Source organism: Glycine max, chromosome 4 (genome assembly GCF_000004515.6).
Source record: "Glycine max cultivar Williams 82 chromosome 4, Glycine_max_v4.0, whole genome shotgun sequence".
Taxonomy (NCBI): domain Eukaryota; kingdom Viridiplantae; phylum Streptophyta; class Magnoliopsida; order Fabales; family Fabaceae; genus Glycine; species Glycine max.
In genome coordinates this window covers 45,970,418-45,994,002 of record NC_016091.4, presented here as the reverse complement: position 1 = coordinate 45,994,002, position 23,585 = coordinate 45,970,418, and the positions used below count along the sequence as shown (strand labels likewise).

General features: G+C 33.8%; 2 protein-coding genes across 9 annotated transcripts; both read right to left on the bottom strand.

Annotated features, from left to right (window-relative positions):
* Window positions 1-10,967: 10,967 nt before the first annotated feature.
* LOC100793556 (uncharacterized) lies at window positions 10,968-17,073 on the bottom strand. 8 transcript variants are annotated; one of them, XM_006578654.3, is made up of 7 exons: window positions 16,729-17,073; window positions 14,719-16,169; window positions 14,365-14,616; window positions 13,525-13,605; window positions 12,296-12,485; window positions 11,997-12,199; window positions 10,968-11,190 (listed from the first exon to the last, which is right to left on the bottom strand). In XM_006578654.3, the coding sequence occupies exons 2-7, from the start codon at window positions 15,931-15,933 to the stop codon at window positions 11,134-11,136; spliced, it is 1,998 nt and encodes a 665-aa protein (XP_006578717.1). In that variant the 5' UTR covers window positions 15,934-16,169; window positions 16,729-17,073; the 3' UTR covers window positions 10,968-11,133. The 8 variants fall into 8 exon arrangements, with proteins under 8 accessions (XP_006578717.1, XP_006578714.1, XP_006578719.1 ...); XM_006578651.3 differs by having other exon boundaries at window positions 10,968-11,007; window positions 11,087-11,190; window positions 14,719-17,063; XM_006578656.2 differs by having other exon boundaries at window positions 14,365-14,480; window positions 14,580-14,616; window positions 14,719-17,063.
* Window positions 17,074-18,533: 1,460 nt separating this feature from the next.
* LOC100793033 (probable serine/threonine-protein kinase At1g54610) lies at window positions 18,534-23,186 on the bottom strand. The gene is made up of 7 exons (XM_003523118.5): window positions 22,444-23,186; window positions 22,031-22,315; window positions 20,892-21,209; window positions 20,042-20,269; window positions 19,864-19,964; window positions 19,643-19,769; window positions 18,534-19,113 (listed from the first exon to the last, which is right to left on the bottom strand). Exons 1-7 carry the CDS (start codon window positions 22,738-22,740, stop codon window positions 18,790-18,792), a joined length of 1,680 nt encoding a protein of 559 aa, XP_003523166.1. The 5' UTR covers window positions 22,741-23,186; the 3' UTR covers window positions 18,534-18,789.
* Between the last annotated feature and the right edge of the window lie 399 nt (window positions 23,187-23,585).

The following is a 23,585-nucleotide window of genomic DNA, read 5'->3' as shown; positions in this document are numbered from 1 at the left end:
AATGATTGCTCTCTTATTTGCCCTCGGTTGAAAGAGACATGTCTGCTAGCTTAGTTTGGTAAGTTCACAGGATTACAGTTAATACCGCACAGCAACCAATAGAAGCAAATAGATAGTGCCTCACTGCTCCCTTCAATTCTCGTTACTCGCGCAGTTAGGTGACGTTACTGACTTTGTGTGCAATGTGCATGCATTGATTACAATTTGAGGCTGTAAAATGAATTTTTCCTCCTTTTTGTTTTTTGTTGGATTGAAATTTGAGGAAGAGGAGATGACCTCAGTCTAAGAAAGAATATAGGTAAGAAAGACATTTTAATTCTTAAGATTTTAAAAATCCTCCGTAAATATTTGATTTTGTAAAATGCCATTCATTTTAGTGTAACATGGAGATAAAAAAAATAAAGTAAAAATAAACAACGTTTTACAAAATTAAGGATTAATAAAAGGGTTTTTAAAATAAATAAATGTTGAAAAAAATAAGGATTTAAGGAGTATCATGTAATTATAAGTTGTCATATATGACAAGTTGATTAATCATTACTCATTAATCTATATTTTAATCACCTTAAAAATTTATTTCCGCAATAATTTTTAGGCTTAAATTCAATTTGGTCTCCTCTTTTTTTTTTCAAATTTGTAATTTTAGTCTTCTCATTTTAAAATAGAAATATTGAGTTCTTTTATTTTATCTTTTTTTTTAAAAAAAAATACAACTTTAGTTCAATTCTCAATTTTGCCAACATTTATTTATTTTATTTCTTACATTTTAATTAATTAAATCATTTCTTGATGATACTTTAAATAAATATGTTAAATCTAAAGTTCAATTGAATGTAGGCAAATTGAGGATTATACTAAAATTAAATATATTTTTTGTTGGAAAAATCCAAGAAAGGTAATGAAACACATCGATTAAATAAAAAGGAAAGAGAAAAGAAAAAGTAATAATATAATATAACAAAACTCATTCTCTTGCAGTTTTTTTTAAACTCTGGAGAGTTTCCCCATTTCCGAAAACTTCTTTTCTTTTTCTTCTTGCAGCAGCCACACCTCTCTAACCCTATCCCTTTTTCCCCAAAGATTTAATCCTTCAACCTTTCGCTCATCTCCTCCCATGGTTTTGAAAATTTCAAGCTTTTTACATCTTTGGGTTTTTCCAAGCACGAGGAGGTGACAGGAAAAAGGGGAAAATGCTACGCGTTTCCTAGGTTTTTCCTATTTGATCTCTTTAAGGTTCTGTGGAAAATACAATGGTTGACCTTCCTAACAACGGTAGAAGTCAGTGATTGTGTTATTTAGGTGAGTAGCTAATATACTTAGCGATTTTCTTAAAGTTCATCTATGGAGAAACAAGTATACTTTCGAACATATATGTTTTTGGTAAGCTTTGAAATTTATTTTGAGATCTTGATAATGTATAAGGATGAATGTTGAACTGTTTGTTTAATTTTATTTATGTTGAGTTCATGAATGATATATGTCGTTTGCTATAACGAAGAAATAATGTAGCCTATGAGATAATTTCTCATAGTATAATGATATATGTCGTTTGCTACAACGAAGAGATAATGTAGCTTATGAGTTGAATTCTCATAATATAATGATATATGTCGTTTGCTACAACGAAGAGATAATGTAGCCTATGAGTTGAATTCTCATAGTATAATGATATATGCCGTTTGCTACAACGAAGAGATAATGTAGCCTATGAGTTGAATTCTCGTAGTATAATGATATATGCCGTTTGCTACAACGAAGAGATAATGTAGCCTATGAGTTGAATTCTCATAGTACAATGATATTTCCGTTTGCTACAACGAAGAGATAATGTAGTCTATGAGTTGAATTCTCATAGTATATTTATATGCTCTGTTTGCTGCAACGAAGAGATAATGCAACCTACGAGCTAAATGTCGTAGTTATATAATTACCGTTCACCACAACGAAGAGATAATGTGGTCTATGTGCACATAGTAGAATAAATGCTTGATTTTTAAAGTAATTATTTTGAATACCAGATTATGAGAAATTCTGAAATGTATATTATTTGCGTACATGGATTTCTAAAAGCAAGTGTATCTTTCGTTCATTATTTATTGAAATGTCATTTTAATATCTTTTGAAATGGAAGGATTCATGTTAAATGGTGCTCTCTTTCATGTTTGCTTAGTATATTATGCTCTCACTAAGTCCTTGTGACTTACCACCTTTATGTTATTTTTTTTCTCAGATATCCAGTAGTGGAGTAACCGATTTCCTGGGATTTGCTGACACACCCAGGAACTTGATTATCTTTTTGGTAGGTCCCCATTGTGTCTGATGGATATTTTGGTTGTAACTCCAGTATAATGCAGCTATAGGGGTTAGGGTAGTAAGAGATTTAGAGAGAATTCTTGTATTTTGAGATGTAAATGATTCTCTCTTGTTGCTATGATGATGTTTTGAGACACTTGGTGATTAGTAATTATAATCCACTTTGTTATTAAATGGATGAGATGAGATACCAGCATATGGATTTGTCTAGATATATATATATATATATGGTGTGTCTTTACAGGTTATGTTGTATAGGATAGACTGACCAGACTAAGGAATTTATAGTCTGTGCGCCGGTCATGTCCCAAGAGTGGGTCGTGACAGGTAAATACTAGGGAGATCTATATCAACTAGTCATAAATTATATAAGTGAACTCGACATCCTACCTTAACCCAAAAACTTAAAGTTCAAATGTAAAACAAACGAGGGTTAACACCTGAGAGTCATGAGCAAATTACATAAGTGAACTCAATATTATACCTTAACCCAAAATCTTAAGGCTTATTTTTATGGGTCTTTCCTTCACTTATATGATGCTCATTTTTTTCATTCTTGGTCGATGTGAGACTTTACCTCACACTTGTACTTCAACTTGTTTTTAAAATAATGGGACTAGTATATGATCTCTAGCTCCAAGTAATTATTATTAGTCGAAAACTATATGCATTTTGGGGGGATAAGATAAGCATTTTTGAAGAAGAAAACTTTGCCATTTATAATAAGTTGATATAAAAATTTAAGTTGAACTTCAATTTCAACTTTTCAACCCACTTGAATAGCTAATTTTTTCATGTTGTAGAATCCTCACTCAGCTCATTATCTTGGGGGAATGGGAACTACTGAAGTCAGATTCTTTTATACTATTCAATTTATTGGTTTGGATGAGAAGACAAAGAAGAAAAAGAATTTTTTGTAATACAACAACAATAACAATATCTTATCCCACTAGGTGAGGTCGGCTACATCGATCACATGACACCATTCAGTTAAAAACTAAATTAAAGTTTCAAAAATATTATTAAGTCTAAGATTTAATTTAATAATTTCCTTAATGTCTTTTTCGTCCCCTTCTTCTTATTTTCCTCAACAAAAAATATTTTGTAATAAAGAAATAAAATAAGAAATTGAAGATACATTTTTCTCTTTATTTTGTTTAAATAAAGATAATAAATCAAGAAAAAAAGAATTGATTTTTTTTCTTTAATTGTATAAAAAGGTAAGGTGAAGTAAAATAAATTATATAAAATGACATATACATTTGTTCATTTCATAATATAATTATCAAATGATGAATTAGTTTATTAAATAATAAATAAAATAGGATAATTATTAAAATAACAAATAGGATAAAATAAGTAAACTGGATAAGTTTATTCAGTCCTATTGACTTGGCAAAACAATAAAGTAAAATAAGATAACTTGTCCTATCTCACCTTTCTTATTTTGACTACCAAATAAATATTAGAGTTGAACTAAGTTTGAAAACAATAGAAGTGGTTCATTCATTTGCCCTAACATATTGCTCTAAAAACCTCCATTCCCTGTGTTTAGCCTATATTGTACTCTGTATGCCCTAATACCTATACTTGTCTTACTTTTCAAGCTCAATGCAGCTTAGAGAAGAATGTATGAGTGGGCTCTCTATGATGAAGTCGCTAACAAGGTTACAAGTAGTTCCTCTTTCTCACATGGGGGTTTCTACTCTAGCACTCTTTTGCCTTTGGATTAATTTGACAAAACCATGCGTCTTCATGCTTATATTGAATAGAGAGGGGTTTGGAACAGAGAAGGTAAATGAAAAGAAATGCCGTGAGGAGAAAATTAACCAGCCCTACGCTGTTCAAAATAGTTGTTTCAATGAATAAACTGTTAGAATTTATGTCTCATGTGAGAGGCATATGACTTATGTAGGGACTAATAAGTAAATAATTAACGATTAAGGACTAAATTGTAATTGGGCTTAATAGGAGAAGTTTCTAGGGTTGACTGCTACTTGATGGGAGTAGTGGTTATAAAAGGGGCTTAATACCCACTAACGTGAAACAAGGTCCCCTTCCTGACTAGAAAAGTGTTCTCTCTCACTCATAGCCATCACTAACGGAGAGAGGCAGAAAAGAAAGGCCAAAGGAAGTGAAATCTTATTTCTCTCATCTTTCAAGGAAATCAAAGTGCACCGGAGAGAAGTTCCTACGGAGAAAGGTACAAGTCTTCCTATGGAGAAAGGTACACATCATTATCTATTGTTGTTTATTGATTGTTTGTGAGAACCATAGGTTTCAAGATCTTGTTGTTTCCTATCATTGATAGTCTAGGAAACCCCTTAAGAATTTTTACATGTGGTATCAGAGCATGTGTTATGAAATTTATGATTCTCCAAGAATGATTTAATTTCTCTCAATTATGTATGAACCCTAATTATGAAATTTAGGGATAATTTAATTTCTCTCAATTATGTATGAACCCTAATTATGAAATTTAGGGATAATTTAATTTCTTCCAATTATGCATAAATCCTAATTATGAAATTTAGGAATTTTATTTTCCGCTGCATGTATTGTTTTATTGGCAATATTTTGTTATTGTTGAATACCAATTTTTGGACAAAGATTATTTGAAAACTTATGATTATCGGAGAGAAAGCTACACGACATGTATATATTAAATTTGGAAAAAGTTTTTACTTCTAATGGTGAAAGAAAGGAAGCGTGTCATTAACGTAAAGATTCAATTCCAATTTTGAAAAGTTACGCAGGTACGTTTGTTGTAGGGAAGAATATGAAATTTTGGAAATTGCTATTTGCAACCTTATGTTTGCTATTTCCAATCCCACTTGATCCTTTTTTTTTAAAAAAAAAATTATTGTTGAAGGTGATTAAAGGATTGAAAGTTTATATTCTGTAATTAAATTAATGTGAATGTTTTGCAATTATTGGTAGCAGTAAATATATGTATATGCTACATATTTGCTTGAACGTGTTTGAATGTAAAAACAAAAATAAATGCAAATATTATTTTATGGCCTGGAATGAAATTAATAGAATGGCTATGAATTGTTAATAACAATAAGTATGTGCAGACCATACATATTTGATTGGAATTAAATGTATATTGAATTTGTTAGTCACCAAAGTGGCCAAATTTGTAAGGTTATTTAATTCCAAATTAATGATTATTTCAATTATACTTGGTTGAAATTAAATGTATGTTGAATTTGTTAGTCACAAAAGTGACCAAATTTGTAAGGTTATTTAATTCCAACTTAATGATTATTCCAATTACTCATAGAATAATGGATGCTAAATTATATGATTATTGGTTTATGGGTAATTGAAATTCATTGTTATAAGGCATTTATGGATCGTCCAAAGGTTGATTAGTTGTTCTTATAATTAATGAATATAATTGTAGGCAATTTGTGTGTATCATTAGTTTTATTTATATGCCCAAAGGAAATAGATATTACTAATTGGTGCATATTTAATTGTCAAATAATGTTAAAATTTTATTAGCATCATTATGTTTGTATGTTGTGTGTTGGTGTATCACCCAAAGGAGAACATCAATATACATTAACCGTTATCTGAATGAATCATATGTATGACATGTATTTTATGTCTCAAAACACTTATGTAAACTTTATTATGTAATACATGTTTTGAATTCATTGGATTCTTATGTATCATCTGAGCCAATTTTAATGGGCTTAACTTCTCTGAATGAAATGAGCAAGTCCAATTTCACCTTAGTGTTTTGGATCATGATCTTGCTATGTTGGAAGAGAAGTTTGTTACTTTTATTGATGCTAGTAGCAATGAAGAGAAAGTCCATTATAAAACTTGGGAAAGATCTAACAGACTCAGCCTAATGTTGATGAGAATGACTGTTGCAAACAGTATTAAGACAACTCTCCCTAAAATCGAAAGTGCTAAAAAGTTTATGTGATTAGTGGGAGAGTGCTCTCAAACAGCTGATAAGTCTGTTGCTGGGACATTAATGAGTACATTGACCACCATGAAGTTTGATGGTTCACGTACTATGTATGAACATGTCATTGAGATGACAAACATTGCAGCAAGACTTAAGACCTTGGGAATATAATGGCTGTGAATGAGAACTTTCTTGTTCAGTTTGTTCTAAACTCATTACCGTCTGAGTTTGGCCCGTTCTAAATGAACTATAATACCATGAAAGATAAATGGAATGTGCATGGATTGCACAGTATGTTAGTTCAGGAAAAAATTAAGGCTTAAGAATCAAGGAAGTCACTCAGTTCATTATGTAAGCCACCAAGGAAATCAAGGAGCTTGAAAAGAAATTTATGAAGAAGCATGATAAAGGCAAATGGTCATTAAAGAACAATAACGACTCTTTGCAAATCCAAAGGAAGGTATCAAAGGGAAATAATTGTTAATTTTGTAGGAAATCCGAACATTTCCAGAAGGATTACCTAAAGTGCAAGTCTTGGTTCGAAAAGAAAAGTGAGCTTAATGCTCGTGTATGTTTTGAATCAAACTTAACTAAAGTTTTCCATGATACATGATGGGTTAATTCTGGATGTATGACTCATGTTTCTAACATTATGCAGAGATTCCTTACAATCCAAACCATAAGCTCAAATGAGAAGTTCATTTTCATGGGGAATAAAGTGAAACTTCAGTGTAAGCAGTCGATACTTATTGCGTAAAACTCGACACTGGACATCATTTAGATTTACTGAAAACTCTTTATGTACCTAGTTTATCTAGTAATTTAGTTTCATTATCTAAACTTGATGTTATTGGATACTCTTTTAATTTGGTAATGAATGTTTCAATTTATTTAAGCATAATCATCTCATTGGTACTGGTATTCTTGTGATGGTTTATATAAATTGGAAATAAACAGTTTGTATGCTGAAACTGTTTTAACTCTGCATCATAATGTTGGCACTAAACATAGTTTAGTGAATGAACAATCTGCTTTCTTGTGGCATAAACGTTTAGGTCACATTTCTAGAGAAAGGATGGAAAGATTAATAAAAAATGAAATTCTTCCTTATCTAGATTTTACGGATCTAAATATTTGTGTGGATTGTATTAAAGGAAAACAAACAAAACATACAAAGAAAGGAGCTGCAAGAAGCACTCAACTTCTTGAAATTGTGCATACTGATATTTGTAGACCTTTTGATGTTAGTTCTTTCGGAAAGGAATGATACTTTATCACCATTTTTGATGATGATTCACGTTACAGTTATGTCTACTTACTGCCCGAGATTTCTTAGGCAATGGATGCCTTAGAAATTTACTACAATGAAGTAAAAGGGCAATTAGACATAAGTGTGAAAATTATTAGATATGATAGAGGTGATGAGTATTACGGAAGATATGATGAAATTGGGCAACACCCAGGTCCATTTGCTAAGCTTGTTCAGAAACGTGCATTTGTGTGCAATACACAATTCCCGGTACACCACAACAAAATGGTGTATCAGAAAGGCGGAATAGAACTTTAATGGATATGGTTAGGAGTATGTTAATCAATTAGACTTTATCCGTATCCTTGTGGATGTATACCTTGAAAACTGCCATGTAGTTGTTGAACAGGATTCCTAGTGAGGTAGTTCCAAAGACACCTTTTGAACTGTGGACAAATAGGATACCTAGTATAAGGCATCTGCATGTTTAGGGTTGCCAGACAGAAATAAGGATTTATAATCCGCAAGAAAGAAAATTGGATGCAAGAACAATCAGTGAATATTTCATTGGTTATCCAGAAAAGTTAAAAGGGTATATGTTTTATTGTTCTAATCATAGTATGAGAATTATCAAATCTGGAAATGCAAGGTTCATTAGAAATGATGAAATCAGTGGGAGTACAGTTCCACGAGAAATGGAAATTAAAGAAGTTAGAGTGTAAGTCCTTTTAGCTTATGCCTCTAACAGTAAGGTGATTGCTCCTTCAGTTATTGCTACAAAATTAATGAAGAGGAGCAACACAATAATGAACCCATGATGCATAATGAACCTATTATGGAGGAACCACAAGAAGTAGCATTAAGAAGGTCTCAAAGAGAAAAGGAAACCAACTATTTCGAATGATTATGTGGTATACCTACATGAAACAGAAACAAACTTAAGCATTAATGATAATGATCCAGTTTTGTTTTCACAAGTTGTAAGTTGTGATAGTTCTGAGAAGTGGTTAAATGCCATGAAAGAAAAGATAGATTCCATGGAAAATAATGGTGTTTAGGACCTTGTAAAATTACCAAAGGGTTGTAAGAGAGTTGGTTGTATGTGAGTCTTCAAGACTAAACGTGACTCTCATGGCAACCTTGAATGTTACAAGGCTAGACTTGTTGTTAAGGAATTTACTCAGAAAGATGACATTGATTATAAACAGACATTTTACTGGTCTCACGAAAGGATTCTTTCAGGATTATCATGGCATTAGTAGCTCATTATGACTTGGAGTTACATCAGATGGATGTGAAAACTGCCTTTCTTAATGGAGATTTAGAGAAGAATGTTTGTATGGACCAACCAATAGGGTTCTCAGTTGAAGGAAATGAACACATGGTGTGCATACTAAAGAAATCAATATACAATCTTAAAGCAAGCTTCCCGCCAATGGTATTTGAGGTTTAATGATACCATTATTTCCTTTAGATTTAAGGAAAATATTGTTTATCGGTGTATGTATCTGAAGGTCAGTGGGAGTAAGGTTATTTTCTAATTCTGTATATTGATGATATCTTGCTTGCAACTAACGATCTTGGTCTTCTTCATGAGACTAAGAAATTTCTCTCTAGAAACTTTGAAGTGAAAGATATGGATGAGGTAAGCTATGTGATAGGGATAGAAATATTCCATAATAGATCACAAGGATTGTCAAACTTATCTCAGAAAGTATATATATCGATAAAGTACTAGAGAGATTCAAGATGGAAAGGTATTTAACATCACCTATTCTAATTTAGAAGGAAGACTAATTTAGTCTCGCAGAATGTCCTAGAAATGATATGGAACGAAAATAAATGAAAGCTATTTTGTATGCATCAGTTGTTGTTGCATCTGAAAGTTGAATTTGTAGTATATTTTGAGGCTACAGTTCAGATTAATTGGTTGTGGAACTTTATTTCAGGGCTTGGAATTGTCGACAGTATTGCTAGGCCGCTGAAAATGTATTGTGATAACTCCGCAACAATATTTTTTTGTAAGAACGACAAGTACTCTAAGGGTGCTAAACATATAAAATTGAGGTACTTTGTCGTGAAGGAAGGAGTTCAGAAACAAAGAGTGTCAATAGAACATATTAGCACAAACCTTATGATAGTTAACCCTTTGAATAAGGGATTATTGCCCAAGACATTATAGAACATGTTGAAAGTATGGGCATTATTGTTATTGATGATCATTAAGTGTAATTTACCTTATGTAATTTTGCTGACACTCTGAGCTCTATTATGATATGTTTCTGATTACTTGTTCTCTATGTTTGCATGCATGTTTGTGTTAGAGTAATGTTAACAGGTTTTGTCTTGAAAGAAGACATTATGTTGGACCAATTATGTACTCCTAACTAATGGTCACATTAAGGAGAAGACTAATTTGTAGTACATGGAAGGGACTATGTCGATTAGATGATGTACAACCGCCATGACTCAAATTGGTTCCTATTCTTAATCATGAAATTATGATGTACCCAATGTATAGAACAATTTAGTCAATTTTAATGCGCATTATGTTAGTTAATCTATTTATTTATTTAGTCCATAATGTTTATTAATGTCACATGAGCCAAGTGGGAGAATGTTAGAATTTATGTCTCATGTGAGAGGCATATGACTTATGTAGGGACTAATAAGTAAATAATTAACGATTAAGGACTAAATTGTAATTGGGCTTAATAGGAGAAGTTTCTAGGGTTGACTGCTACTTGATGGGAGTAGTGGTTATAAAAGGGGCTTAATACCCACTAACGTGAAACAAGGTCCCCTTCCTGACCAGAAAAGTGTTCTCTCTCACTCATAGCCATCACTAACGGAGAGAGGCAGAAAAGAAATGTCAAAGGAAGTGAAATCTTATTTCTCTCATCTTTCAAGGAAATCAAAGTGCACCAGAGAGAAGTTCCTACGGAGAAAGGTACAAGTCTTCCTATGGAGAAAGGTACACATCATTATCTATTGCTGTTTATTGATTGTTTGTGAGAACCATAGGTTTCAAGATTCTGTTGTTTCCTATCATTGATAGTCTAGGAAACCCCTTAAGAATTTTTACATAAACAACCACCTTAGTCCTTAGTCCCTAAAAGTATTATTTCTGAAACTAATAAAACATTAAATATGTCCCTAGGATATTAAATAAATCCCTAAATTTAATTATTTACTGCTATTTTAATCCATAAATATGTTAATATTAACCCTTAGTCACACGATTTTTTTAATTTTGGATTTATGTGATTGTCGATTTATCCTTTCAAGGATTTTTTTTTTAATTTCCTTGAATTCATAGATTAATGTGATTATTTACTCTTTTTCCATATTAGCTCTTCTCATTTGTCACACTCTTCCGGTATAAGCATAATGGTATTTCTGTTTTGGCCACGGCACCTCAGGCCTCTTTTGTGCCATCTGATGGACAGTAGTAGGAGAGCATAAGCACACTCGTAAAGGGTCAAAGCAAGTGCTATGAATCAAATATGAACATCTACAATCCAAATTTACAAATTATTAGTTACATGGAGGCAAATCACCCCAGAATTGAAAGAAATGAATTGTATACGTACAACATTTACAACTATATATACAAAAATCACTGAGAGACAGCGGCATTTCAGCAGCTGATGTCGAAGTATTTTGGATTTGAAGGGAAATGATATTCCACATGTAACTGCGACATGATAAAATAATCATTAGAAAAGATAAGAACATGAGAAATAGGGAACCAGAAAGTGGCAAATTTTCCATAAGTGATGCTTCTAGAACTAGATTTGAAATCATATTAAAGTAAAAGTGCAATGTTCTTCAAGAAGATTAACATCATTTATTTAGCTCAAGACAGACTGTTAACTGAACATTCATTAGTGAAGATACCTAACTATCAGTGCTTTGTGTAGTCCTGATAGACAGAAACACAAAGCAAAATAACTTGCAAGATTGAAGCAAGTATTTAACCACTCGTTCAGATTGGTACAGTCTCATTATTAGAGTTGTAAAACACCATCCAACCATCGACTCAGTCAAGCTATTAAGCTACTCATTCAATGAATGAATCACTACTTGAACCACACACATATAGAGATTTAAAAGATCAGAGGTTCAATTACTAGTTGAATCACTTTTTTTTATGTCATTTAATTATTTTCCTTATCTTTTAGGTTTTAGGCAAATGATGTCATTTCAAGTTCTTCTTATTAATAGGAATATGACCAGATAGAATTTTTTTTCAAGTCAACTTGTCCACAATAATCACCAGTATATGGTGAAACCCAGCTGAGTCAAGCCAAGTCACCCTCCGTTTTATTAATATCACAGTTTGAATTGATGGGTTCAGTCCGGTCTGCATTTAGTAACTATGCTCATGGTTACCCAAGAATGATTTCTAAGGACATGAAATATACCATGAGCCACATATTTCCTAAGCTATTAGTGCAAGAATGCATTAAAACCACTTCACATATATATATATTTACATACCTTGCCCTCATCAGAATCTGAATGACGTTGAGGAAACACTACCCTCATATCATCATACAAGTAGAAGCTTCTTTCTTGTTCAATGTCCACAATATTTCTCATATCAGCAGAGACAGGGCCAGATTTGCACTTATGAACAGACCTTGAACGTCTCTTAGGCAAGGGGCACATAAAGCGAAGGTGAAGAGCATAAAGCAAAATGCCTGTGTTAATAGCGTTGTCAATGATCTTGGAAGAACCATGTAAAAATTTGTCTTGATTAATGAGGCATGCTATTGAACTAAAGTTTTCTTCCTTACCAGCTTTTGAACATGTAAAACTATCAAACTCTCCACATTTTGAGGTGAGAAGATCTTTATCTCTGTGACTGGTGACTGAGATCAACGAAGACTTGGCATCAGCTCTGGTGTCAGAATCTGTTTGGCTTTCCTTACCCATCATAGACTTTGATCTAGACGCAGTTAAAGTGACCTTTTGCCGCAAGAATGTCTACTTTAGAGGAATACAAGAAAAGCTCATTAAACATGGAATTGGTAAAAAAAATTGGTATAAAACACTAAAACAGTGTATAGCAAGGGGAAGAAATAACAAGTGAAGATTATTCATATTTAAATAAAACATACAGTTTCAGATTAATTTAACAAAAGCAGGTTTCAGTGCTTAGCCCAAAAGGTTTTGCAGACTGACCATTCAAGGCATGGTAAGGCCAGGTACAATTTAATTTACCAAATCTTATAGTTGATATAAGAACTTGCTCATCTCTATTCAACATAGGCAGATGCACTAACAAAAATTTATGCAATTATATTCTATTATATATCAAAGAAATCCTTAACTAACAGCTGTTCGAACACAGATCACACCAGTCTTGGCCTTTAATATTGAGGCCAAGGTATATTGTAGTCTAGTTACACCAAGTTGCTCCAATTGGCCATTGTACTCCCTTAAACTCGGATTGTACCCTAATTTGCTCTGTTTTCATTATGAATAGGTTCACTATTACCTAATTTGCTCCAATAGTATATTATATCATTTACATCTCTGTTTCCATATAAAAGTATTTTTATGATGTGAACGATATATGAAGACAAGATTACACATTTGGTATCTTACATCTATATTCAAAGCTAAATATATAATGCAACTTTTTTAATATGTTCAGCTTAAAATTTTCAATTAACACTGTAATGAACCAACTCTCCCAAAAGCTTAACATAATCTCTTACATGAGTGATTCGGGCTTAAAGCATGCACAACTGTCTTATCTAGTGCTGAAGTTCAATTTTTATCAGAAGAATGGGGGAGGAAAGGATTGAACTATAGACCATTTGGTCATAGAGACTTGCATACCATGTCATGAAACAACTCTCCTAAAAGCTTGAGCCGTTGAGTGAGAGTGCATGAATGATTTTCATTATTATTTCTCTAACTAATATGAAAGAAAAAAAGCAAGATGAGGATTATGACATGCAAATCCATGGTTGCATGCTAATAGAACTTTGAATGTGATATATTCACCCAATCCTACCTTGGTACCAGTTGGCATGTCACTCAAATCATAATTGCAAAAAAAGGTATGGATAGGTGTCCTCTCTGGATTGCTGAGAACCTGCATTTAAGTCAGTCAATTTGTCACACACAAATTGGTAAAACTACGTAGAATTCCACACATGAACGCAGAATATAATTGAGAAACTAGACAGCCAGTTGTTTCCACACAGCACCATAACTCATGATAAACAAAGACTGTGAACTATTGATCAACCATCATAACTTTCATCACCCTTCCTCAGACAACTGTCATCCTAGCAATACTAGCGATCACGAGTAAGTTACAGTATAAACCCAGATTGCTGACGGTAAGAAGTTAGTTTCACTATTAGTATTTATGCAGTGAATCAAAATGCCCAGATGGATAATGAACACTTGGTAACTAATCATGCATCCAGAACCAGACCAAGCTGGTGCCGGTAAAGTCAGTTTCATTCTGAAATTATTTATGATAATGTACACCTGAATTTTTGGAATTACAAGCTAATTGTTTGGAACAAAGTTTTCAGATTTATCATGAATCAGATGTGAATATAGTTTAACATTTTTTCAAGATTTGTGGTGCACTAGTGATAAATCAGGAACTAATTTAGCACCCTGTCCTTTACACACCATGTGTCAATTAGTCACTTCACTTCTTTCCAAATTCAAATCAAAGTTGGCAGTTGTATAATGCTACCTTGTCGAGTTTTATGCATCAAGTCTGCAACACTTTGCATAACCATTTTCTTCTTACATATACATATAAATGCATTTATAGTTAGAAGGGGGGAAATTATGTTCTCAATTTAACTTTAATGGTCTTATAGTGAATTACCAGTTGAATACGTCCTTTCATAGGTATACGTATACGAGGCTTTTCAGATCGTGATTCATCCATGCTAAGGGTTCTCTGAAATTTAGCAACTCTAGACTTGCCTGATAATAGCTTTCCTGAAAGATTAATTGATGAATAATAAAGTAAGTACTTGTCTCCATCCACGCTGGTTACTGCAAATGGTATTTTTTGTGATTGAGGTGAGAAATTGCCACCAGTTACATTCAGCAATGCAAGAAAGCCTTCAATTTTCTGCAAATAGAAGCCACAACAATTACAAGAGTAAAATAACTGAAAGGTCATTAGGAAACTAATGCATAAAGTAGGAAGCCTGTATATGAGAATAATACCAACCGGACTAACTTTCCCAGATAGTAGGCGACCAGATAACAAAGATTCCTCAAATGAACCAACCAAGGACCTTCTAATTGGCAGTCTACTCATAGTTCCACATAACTTGGCATCCCGAGGAGGAAAGCTACCAGAATGAGTCCAGTATTCTTTCATATCAATCATGTTGTCAGGAGTAAACAGGTCAGACTTTTGCTGCATATTGTTCAAATTGAGCTGTGATTTACCTGGTATCTCCTGAGCTGATAAAATGCCTTGACAAGTTCTATCAAGTGACTGTTCCACACTATTAAAAGTAAAATTGCCATCATCCAAGATAACATCAATATTTCTGCATTCTCCCAAATTTTCATTTTTAGAAGATTTTTTACCCAGAGGAGACAAAGGGAAGGGAGGTGATGACACATTTTTTTGTGGTATAGACAATGCAGCTGTTTGGGACCTTGTTTTAGTTGTTTCTTCAGAAACATTACGTACTGGAGATGATTTAAAATGCTTATAAGACCATGGCTCTGCACGTTGGTGATGACTAGATACAATATGGTTTATAGTAGAGTCATTACAGAATGAATTTGTAAATTCCTGGAAACAAGATGTAGACCAGATCATTGAGTGAATCTGATTGTTGTTTCCAATATGATCCTTCTTATACTCATGTAAAGCATTAGAATTATCATCACCAGCCTTTGAACGACTTTGATAAATACCAGCACCTATGTCTAGTGGATCACCTTTAAAATGATCTGCAAGCAGCATCCCATTCAAAGGTGACAATAACTGCTTTCTAAGTTGTGACTCAGAAGCCTCAGTTGCATCACTGATGACATTAAACACAGGTGATGAATATCCATTTCCTCCGAAACCATTAACACGAGGAGTTGATGCTCTAATTTGAAAACCTACAGTCCTAGAAACAGGTGTCTGCCTAGTTTTCTCTGAATTGACAAACAACTTGCTAATTTGTTCCATGGGGTCATTCTTCAACTTACTATCACTACACATACTTGAAATATGTGTTTCTTTTGAAAGCTCTAGAACATTTTTTTTTTCAGATTTAAGCACATCAATGTGCATGCAATTACCTAGGTCTTCTCCAGCCAACAAGTTCACCTCATAGCTGCCTATGCTGGCCATTCTAGGTGCAGTTTGCACAAATGTGCCTAGTGATGCTGCCACTTCCTCGGCAGTGCAGCCTGAAGCCACCTGTGGCAACCCCATTTTTATTTTTCAGGCAGGGCTCTTCCAAATTTCCCAAAAAGAATCACTTCTTCAATTACTATCTTCCATCATCACCATCTTTTAAGTGTATTCATGCATCAACATCGATAATTCATGTTTCAACTGTACTCCCAAAACCAAACAGCCCAGAATATATAAATAAACTGATTCCTCCAATGAAAAGTAAAAAACCTATTAATCAGACTTTACGGCATCATCGGACTAGAGGCACTCTCCTGTAGAAACAAAGAAATTATTGATAAGTTCCCTCAGATAATACAATGCAAACACATAACTATATTAATTACATAGAAAATCTGTAGCCTTCAACAGTTAGTCCACACCTTATCACATATCTTACAATTATTTTCAGTCTTAAATTGCGAGGTTGAGCCATAAATTAAAGAAGGAACATTAATTCAACGCACCCTCTAAGAAAGCCCCAACAACTCCCCGTTTGCCTTTAAGCCCAGACAACCAATCCAATAGCAAGGGGGAAAAATCACTAGTCCACAAGTGTTATTTACATAATCTAGAATAAAAAATAATGTGAAGCACATCATTGTATTCATCCTTAAAATCACACAAGCAAAACATGGAATACCCAAATGCAACACCCTCATATGTTTCTCTAATCCATACTCAGACAAAGAGCTTAAAGTACCAAAACACAGAGTCATGGGGTATGATATGATGAAAACACGCACCACCACGACAATCAGACAATCCATACGAATTCTCAAAATTCAATCTTTTTTCCACAATTCACCAACAGAACCAATCAAAGGAACAAACTTTTGCAAACCCCATAACGTTAAAGGCCTCATATGTCCAAGAAATTCCTTATTCTTCTTCTTCCTCCTCCTTGGCGAGTGCTGTGTTGTTGTTGCTCAAAACTACCATGTCTCACATAAAACACGGTTTGGGGGGGGGGGGGGGGGGGGGGGTGGTTAGGCATTGGTGGATGATGATACGATATGGATATTCACAAGAAGCGAAGAATTTTGTGGGGTCATGGCTTAGCCAGAATTTTTCTGGCTGTACTTTTGAAAACCACAACTTGCAAAAGGAAAACCACAAGTCGTGTGTTGAAGTCAAGTTGCGGTTCTCTTTTCTTTCTTTCTCTTCACGTGACATGTGTCAAACCATGTCAACAAATGCAAGAGCATCTCTATATTTTTGGGATCATACAACGTACCTTCTTACCAACCCACATCCTTCCATAAAGTACTGTTTCTCATTATCAACTGGCGTTACGTATTTCGGTTGGAAACGAACATTATCCATTTGCTTATTATAACTAACTTGTTCATTTTGGTTGGAAACAAACTTTATCCATTTGCTTATTATTATATGATGTTCGTTTCGATTAATTGAATTGTATACCATTGGAATTTGGTTGTCCCTTTCATTTTCTTGTCACGCTTCAATTGCTATTGATTTTCCTCGAAGCTATTGACCTGCACGTAAATAAATTTGATAAAAGGTAAAAGGTATACATTCCTAATTTCCTGTGTTCAAAGAATTTTGAGAAATTTATTTGTTGCTTTTTATAAAGTACATGCCATGATCATTCCAACAGGATTAAAATGAAATGGGATGGAAATTGTTTCTCTTTTATTATATTTTTTCTTTAATTTTATAAAAAGTTATGCTCCCTCGTGGGTGTTTTTCATAAGAATTAATTTAAAATGTTTGTTGTATTATTTTTCTTAGTTAAATAAATTATAAGTAGAATACATTAATGTCTTAGTTTCTTTGAGAGTTTAACTTTATCTTGTGTAAAGAGTATTTTAAAAACTTTACTTTAACTATTCACATGTATAGCTAATAAAAGTGAAAACAATAATATATTAATGATGAGAAAGATTAAAATAACTAAAACTCATGAAAATATTTGAAAAACATATAAACTTGGACTAATTTAATACTACTAATTTCATTAATATCGGTGAATGAGTAAATCAAGTCTTATAAAAAAAGATTGATGGAAGTAATATAAATAATAATAATAATTTTGTTAAGAAAAATCATTAGAATAAAAAAAATATTTTTAATTATTATAAAAATATTTTTCTTATAATTATTTTTTTTATTTTGCAAAAGACTACAATTATTTATCAGATCTTACTGTCCTTATGACATTAATTAAGAAACTAAAAAAATATGTATTATGTAGATCATAAAATAGTATAAAAAAGATCATAAGTAATATAATTTTCTATTTCCCAATAAAAATATTTCTACTTTAAATTTCTTAACCAATATCCCTTGTAGCACTAGTTAACCTTTTCCTTTTTTTATTTTGATTGACTTTTTTTTATTACTTATCTAAACAAGTAGAGAGAATTTTTTCCATTTCTTTCCTCTATTTGTTTGTATACAAGAAAACATTTTTTTCGTTTTATTTCTTTTTCCTTTCTATCATTCATATTTATTTCCTTTTTTTCTTTATTTCACTCGTAATCCAAACAAAACACTTAATAAACCAACTTTGTTCATGTAAATTAGTTAAAAAGTTTTTATATTTGGAGACGGAGATAGTATATTACAACATTAGACGTGACAGTACTTTTTTTAAAACTCATTTACTAGCTAAATTGAAACATTTCCAAGGTCCTCAAGAACTAAGTCCTCCCAGAAACTGTACAGCAGAGAATTTATTCCTCTAAATATACAAATGTAAGGATCCCCGTTGTAGATTATACAACAACTTTATGCCAAATGAAATACAAAAAATTAGGAGCGACACAAAAAAAATGAAAACCATTGCGAAATGCAAAAAAAGATGTATAAAGGCCTAAATCATCACTACCCTCATATTCTAGGAAGCCAAAATCAAAAGAAACTGATTGATTATTTGCTCCTAAATAATAAATCCATGGAAAGTCCAGCTGTTGATGGTTTGAATGGACGCATGAATTTCCATGATGATGCCATCTGGGACTCATCTTTCTTAGTTTTCCTCCCTCTGTTAAGCCCTGCAGCAGCATGATTCCTAACATGTCCAGAAGGTTTTGAATTAAATATCCCTGAAGAGAAGGAAGTGTCTGGGGCGCCAAATGAAACAGGTCCTTTATTTGATGCATCTTGTGGGTATCCAACAGCTCCATCTTGATGAGGAGGTGGAAATTTCTCACTCTTGCTTTTTGCATTTGCATGGGTCACAACTCTCCACCTCTGAAATTCAGTGAGTAACACATGTAATAATGTTGCTCAAGGCAACATATAAGACACTAAATGAAAAGCTCAATTCACCATGAGATCATCAGATCAAACAAAAGTTTCACAAAGTTCTATGTCCCCAAGGAATAAAAAATATTATCATGAAAACCATATTTTAAATTTCAGGGTAGACATGATCAAAGAATCCAAAGTAAAAAATTGCTAAAGAATCTAGGACTCTCAAGTTCCAGACATCATTACAATTTATAAATATAGCTAATCGCGCAAATGACAAGGTTTCATGAAAAATTTATGCCAGCTTGAGTATGTAGAATAAAAAAATAAAGGAAACTCGGACCTAAAATAGTCATGAAAAGTGTATGTTAGTCCCAAGAGTATAGAGAACCTAAGATATTCATTATTCATGGAAGTCTATGACATAAGCACGAACTTGGGATTTGAAGGAATAAGAAATTAAAACAAATAGAAAAACCAAGGGAGGCAAAAAGGATGACAGACACAAACAACTACGTGTATGACTTACATCTAAGTTTGTTTGGATCTCTGCGTTGGCTTCAGGGGCTGGAACAGCCCGACCACGTTCACGCTCACGTACTCTGACTTTTTTTGCACCATCAACTGCACTAGCTTTCCCATTTAGAGCCTTTTGCCTGAGGTTGAAATGAAAACCATCAATGAGAAACTGGACAAAAAGCAAAATCAGTCCAGAAGTTATTCTCAAACATGAGAAGAGAAGAAGAGGACCTTCTTGCTTCTTCATCTCTCAGTTTTACATCCAATTCTTTGCTGGGAGGATACTTTGGCAAACTTGATGGTTCACAAGCATAAGGCTCTGTGGTAAAGAACTGCAGACAGAATACAGATATGAAATATGTTATATATTATATCCCAAATACAAGGTTAATACACAGTGATCACTCACTTCACTATTTAGTGTTGCTGAGGCAGTGCCACGATCCTCGGGATCTATTGCGAGAAGGGTTTCAATTAGAGGTAGTGAAGATGGAGGAAAGTCCTTGTATGTTTCTAAGATGCAACGTTTATATGGCTGCTGGGGCTTAAAGATAGTAGCATTTGGCAATCTATACTTCCTCCAGTATTCCTCAGATGGAGAGCCGCACAACTTAAATATTTTGTGCAGTTGTTCAACCTGGCCCCAAGCAACCCGAAAGTTAGTCATGTATCATCCTGAAAATAATACTAATTTTAAAAGGAAAAAAAAGGGGGATATTGGAATGCAGATAAAGATGCATATAGTGAATGTGAATAAGGTTCAATTAACTGCAAAACAGAAGGTACTATAACGTAAATGCCACAAAGGGTACAGTTTTCACACAGAAAGGATACCTAAACTAATTCCTCTGCACTCTCAGATGATAAAATAAATGATTCTCATTTTCTGTTGTTTCTTTTTCATCTTTGTTTGTCTTTAATATGGTTTTTGTATTCTAGTTGATAATCTATATATGGTCCATCAAGATGATAGGTTAGTGTCATCAACAAACTAAAATTTGATGACACTGTCCAACACAAGCCCCTATTTACCTAACTTGGTTGGTGTCTAAGAGAACTTCCCAATGAAAATGGCCGGCAAAAAGATGCTGCCTATGCACAGAGCCTTAAAAGTGACTCTGGGTAAGGAGCAAGATGAATTAAAAGCAAACTGCTAACAGGTGCTTAAAATATTTGTGAACAGATTAGAAGCATCACAACGAGTATCCAAAAATCTAAGTTTAGACAACAGCACCAATAAACAAGATGAAGAGCAATACCTCTGTTCGGCCAGGCATTATTGGCTTTCCAGCAAGCAGCTCTGCCAAGATGCAACCAGCACTCCAAAGGTCAATACCAACACCATAAACAGTAGCCCCAAGAAGCAGCTCAGGAGGGCGATACCAAAGGGTCACAACTCTGCTTGTCATTGCCTGTTTTATCTTAGGATCATAAAAAGTTGCCAGTCCAAAATCTGCAATTTTAAGGATCCCTTCATTGTCAATAAGCAGATTGGAACCCTTGATATCACGGTGCAACACCCCTCGACTGTGGCAATGCTCAAGACCAGATAGTAATTGCTTCATAAAGCATTTAACCTGTCATAAAGAATATACTGAGAGACAAATCAGCCTTTCAGTATGAGTTTTCCTTTTACTCTGTAATACGAATAAGTCTATCTTCCTCCTAATCTGTCAATAATTCAGAAAGTATCACTGCTACATACAACTCCATCAAACACCAAGTGTGAAAACCCCCATGAATCAAGAAATAAGCGTTTTATGATTTAGCATTCACATACAACTATATGCAATTGTAAACTGTAAATTACCTACCATGTAAACGCAAACTCTGTTTTCCATTTAAACTAGGAATAGACTATAAATAAAAATTATAATGTCTTCATAATAACCAAATAATCTCTCATCATGCTAGAAATATTAATATTTGTCGAAAAATAAAAGTAGACTTATTCCCTAGAAGTAAGATTTCTTTCCATCAAAAAGGAAAGCAAAAGTATTCCTCATTAAGCAATAACCTTACTTACTAGAGAGACACGATAAAGGAATTTTCAAAACACCATACGAGAAGCTGAGGGCATCAAAGAATGGTGGAATAAACACGAAACTAAACATGCTTAAAGTTGTGCATGGGACCCAACATCTCCTAGAAAGCTCTATGAGCAAAGATCAAAGACATACACTCTATGAAGAAACAACTTTTACTTTCAACCGTAGCAAGGCAAAAAATAAAATAAAATACCATGTCCTGAAACAAAACCCAAATCAGAATCCACAACACCGAAGGTTGCAAAACCCAATTAAATCTCTTTCATGCCCAAATTTCATCATAGCAAAAGCACATGCAAAAAGCAAAACACATATAACCAGTAGCACACACCAGCTTAAAATTGTGGTACCTGAGGTTCAGTGAACTTAACACCTTGACCAGCAGCAAGCCCTGCAAGATCATGCTCCATATACTCAAAAACCAAATAAAGACTGCACGACATTCTAGAAGTAACCAAACCCTCAAGCTTCACAACATTGGGGTGATCAAGCCTCCTCAAAACAAGTATTTCTCTTGCCATGAACTTCACACTCTCTGGCTCCAAATTATCAAATCTCACTTTCTTCAATGCCACAATCTTCCCCGTCACCAGGTCCCTCGCCTTATACACATTACTATACGTTCCTTGCCCAATCTGAACAACAACAACAACAACAACACATAACATAACAAACTGTTACTAAAATATATCCATTTTCATTTTTTTTTAAAATTTTACAATAAAACGAGAATAAATAATTAAAATTAGTTTTTTTAAAGAACCTTAGCGAGCTTCTCGAAAGTGTTGGCGCGACGAGGAGTCCAATCGCCGATGGCTTCGCCGGCTACGGCCATCAGCCACGACGGCCATCCCTGCTGCGTGACGGCACACGGATCGAGTCTAGGCTTCCGGCGCCCCGGCGCCGGAAGAGTCCCCGGAAAATCGCCGGTATGCCGGTTTCTCTCCTTCTCTCGAAGCCCAACTGCATTATTGCCTTCGTCGACTGCACCGTTGCGCTTCTCGCTCCGGCGAAGGCGCTGATCTCCGGCACCGGCCGGCGTCCCGAGCACGCAACCCATCCGTCACGTGAAGCGGCTTACGGCGGCGGCAGAGCACGGAAAACACATGGAATCGAGAAAAACAGAAACTAAGCTGAGAAAATCGCCGTCGTGATCGGCGGCGAGCGACGGTGGTTTCTGGGAAGAACGAAAAAGAAGGAAACAGAGAAGAAGAAAATGAGTAAAGTAAACGACAGAAGGCGTTGAGTTGAGTTGTGAGAGTGTGATGAATGAATGAATGAAGGAGTAGTGAATAGGGTGCAGGGGGAGGGTTTGATTGCGTGCAACGCATGCAAGGTTGAATAAACGACACAGCGCGTGGATGAAAATAACGGAAATGCCACTGCGTCTGAAAGTCTGAGCTGGTGTTGTCAGTTAAATGGTGGCTGCTGTGTGGAAGGAAGAAAGAAGCAGAAAGTCCAAAACGACACAGCGTCTGATGACGTCACAGATTTTCGGGACCGAATTGGTCAAGAGGTGTGTGGTATGGTGCCATAAAAGTAAAAGGGGAAGAAAGTTTTTGCCTTTCACTTTCGTGGAAAAGAAGATGCTCTTTTTGTTTATTGCAAATGCTAAGTAGATATATTAAATGAAGGTAAAATAATTTTTTTTATTAAAAGATAAAAAAATTATATTTTTTATATGAATATGTGTTTTTATTTTTACTTAATATTTTAAGGATACTAATTAATAAGATCTTTTATTTATTACAAGAAAAAAAAATATCTTAAAATAAATATTATTTTAGTTTTTTAATATAATACTAATTACATTTTTTATTTATATTTCTTATAATATTAATGATAGATAAAAAATTTATAAATAAATGAATAATTATATAAGATTAATTTTATAAAATTATTATT

What these genes read in the sequence shown, in the direction of transcription:
- LOC100793556 (XM_006578654.3), bottom strand. Translation starts at nt 15,933, where the DNA reads ATGGGGTTGCCACAGGTGGCTTCAGGCTGCACTGCCGAGGAAGTGGCA. An exon ending in TATCTGGGAAAGTTAGTCCG is followed by an intron (nt 14,617 to 14,718) that starts GTTGGTATTATT and finishes TTCTATTTGCAG; the next exon opens with AAAATTGAAGGCTTTCTTGC. An exon ending in ACATGCCAACTGGTACCAAG is followed by an intron (nt 12,486 to 13,524) that starts GTAGGATTGGGT and finishes CCTCTAAAGTAG; the next exon opens with ACATTCTTGCGGCAAAAGGT.
- LOC100793033 (XM_003523118.5), bottom strand. Translation starts at nt 22,740, where the DNA reads ATGGGTTGCGTGCTCGGGACGCCGGCCGGTGCCGGAGATCAGCGCCTT. An exon ending in TTAAGTTCACTGAACCTCAG is followed by an intron (nt 21,210 to 22,030) that starts GTACCACAATTT and finishes TCTTTATGACAG; the next exon opens with GTTAAATGCTTTATGAAGCA. An exon ending in TAATGCCTGGCCGAACAGAG is followed by an intron (nt 20,270 to 20,891) that starts GTATTGCTCTTC and finishes GCTTGGGGCCAG; the next exon opens with GTTGAACAACTGCACAAAAT.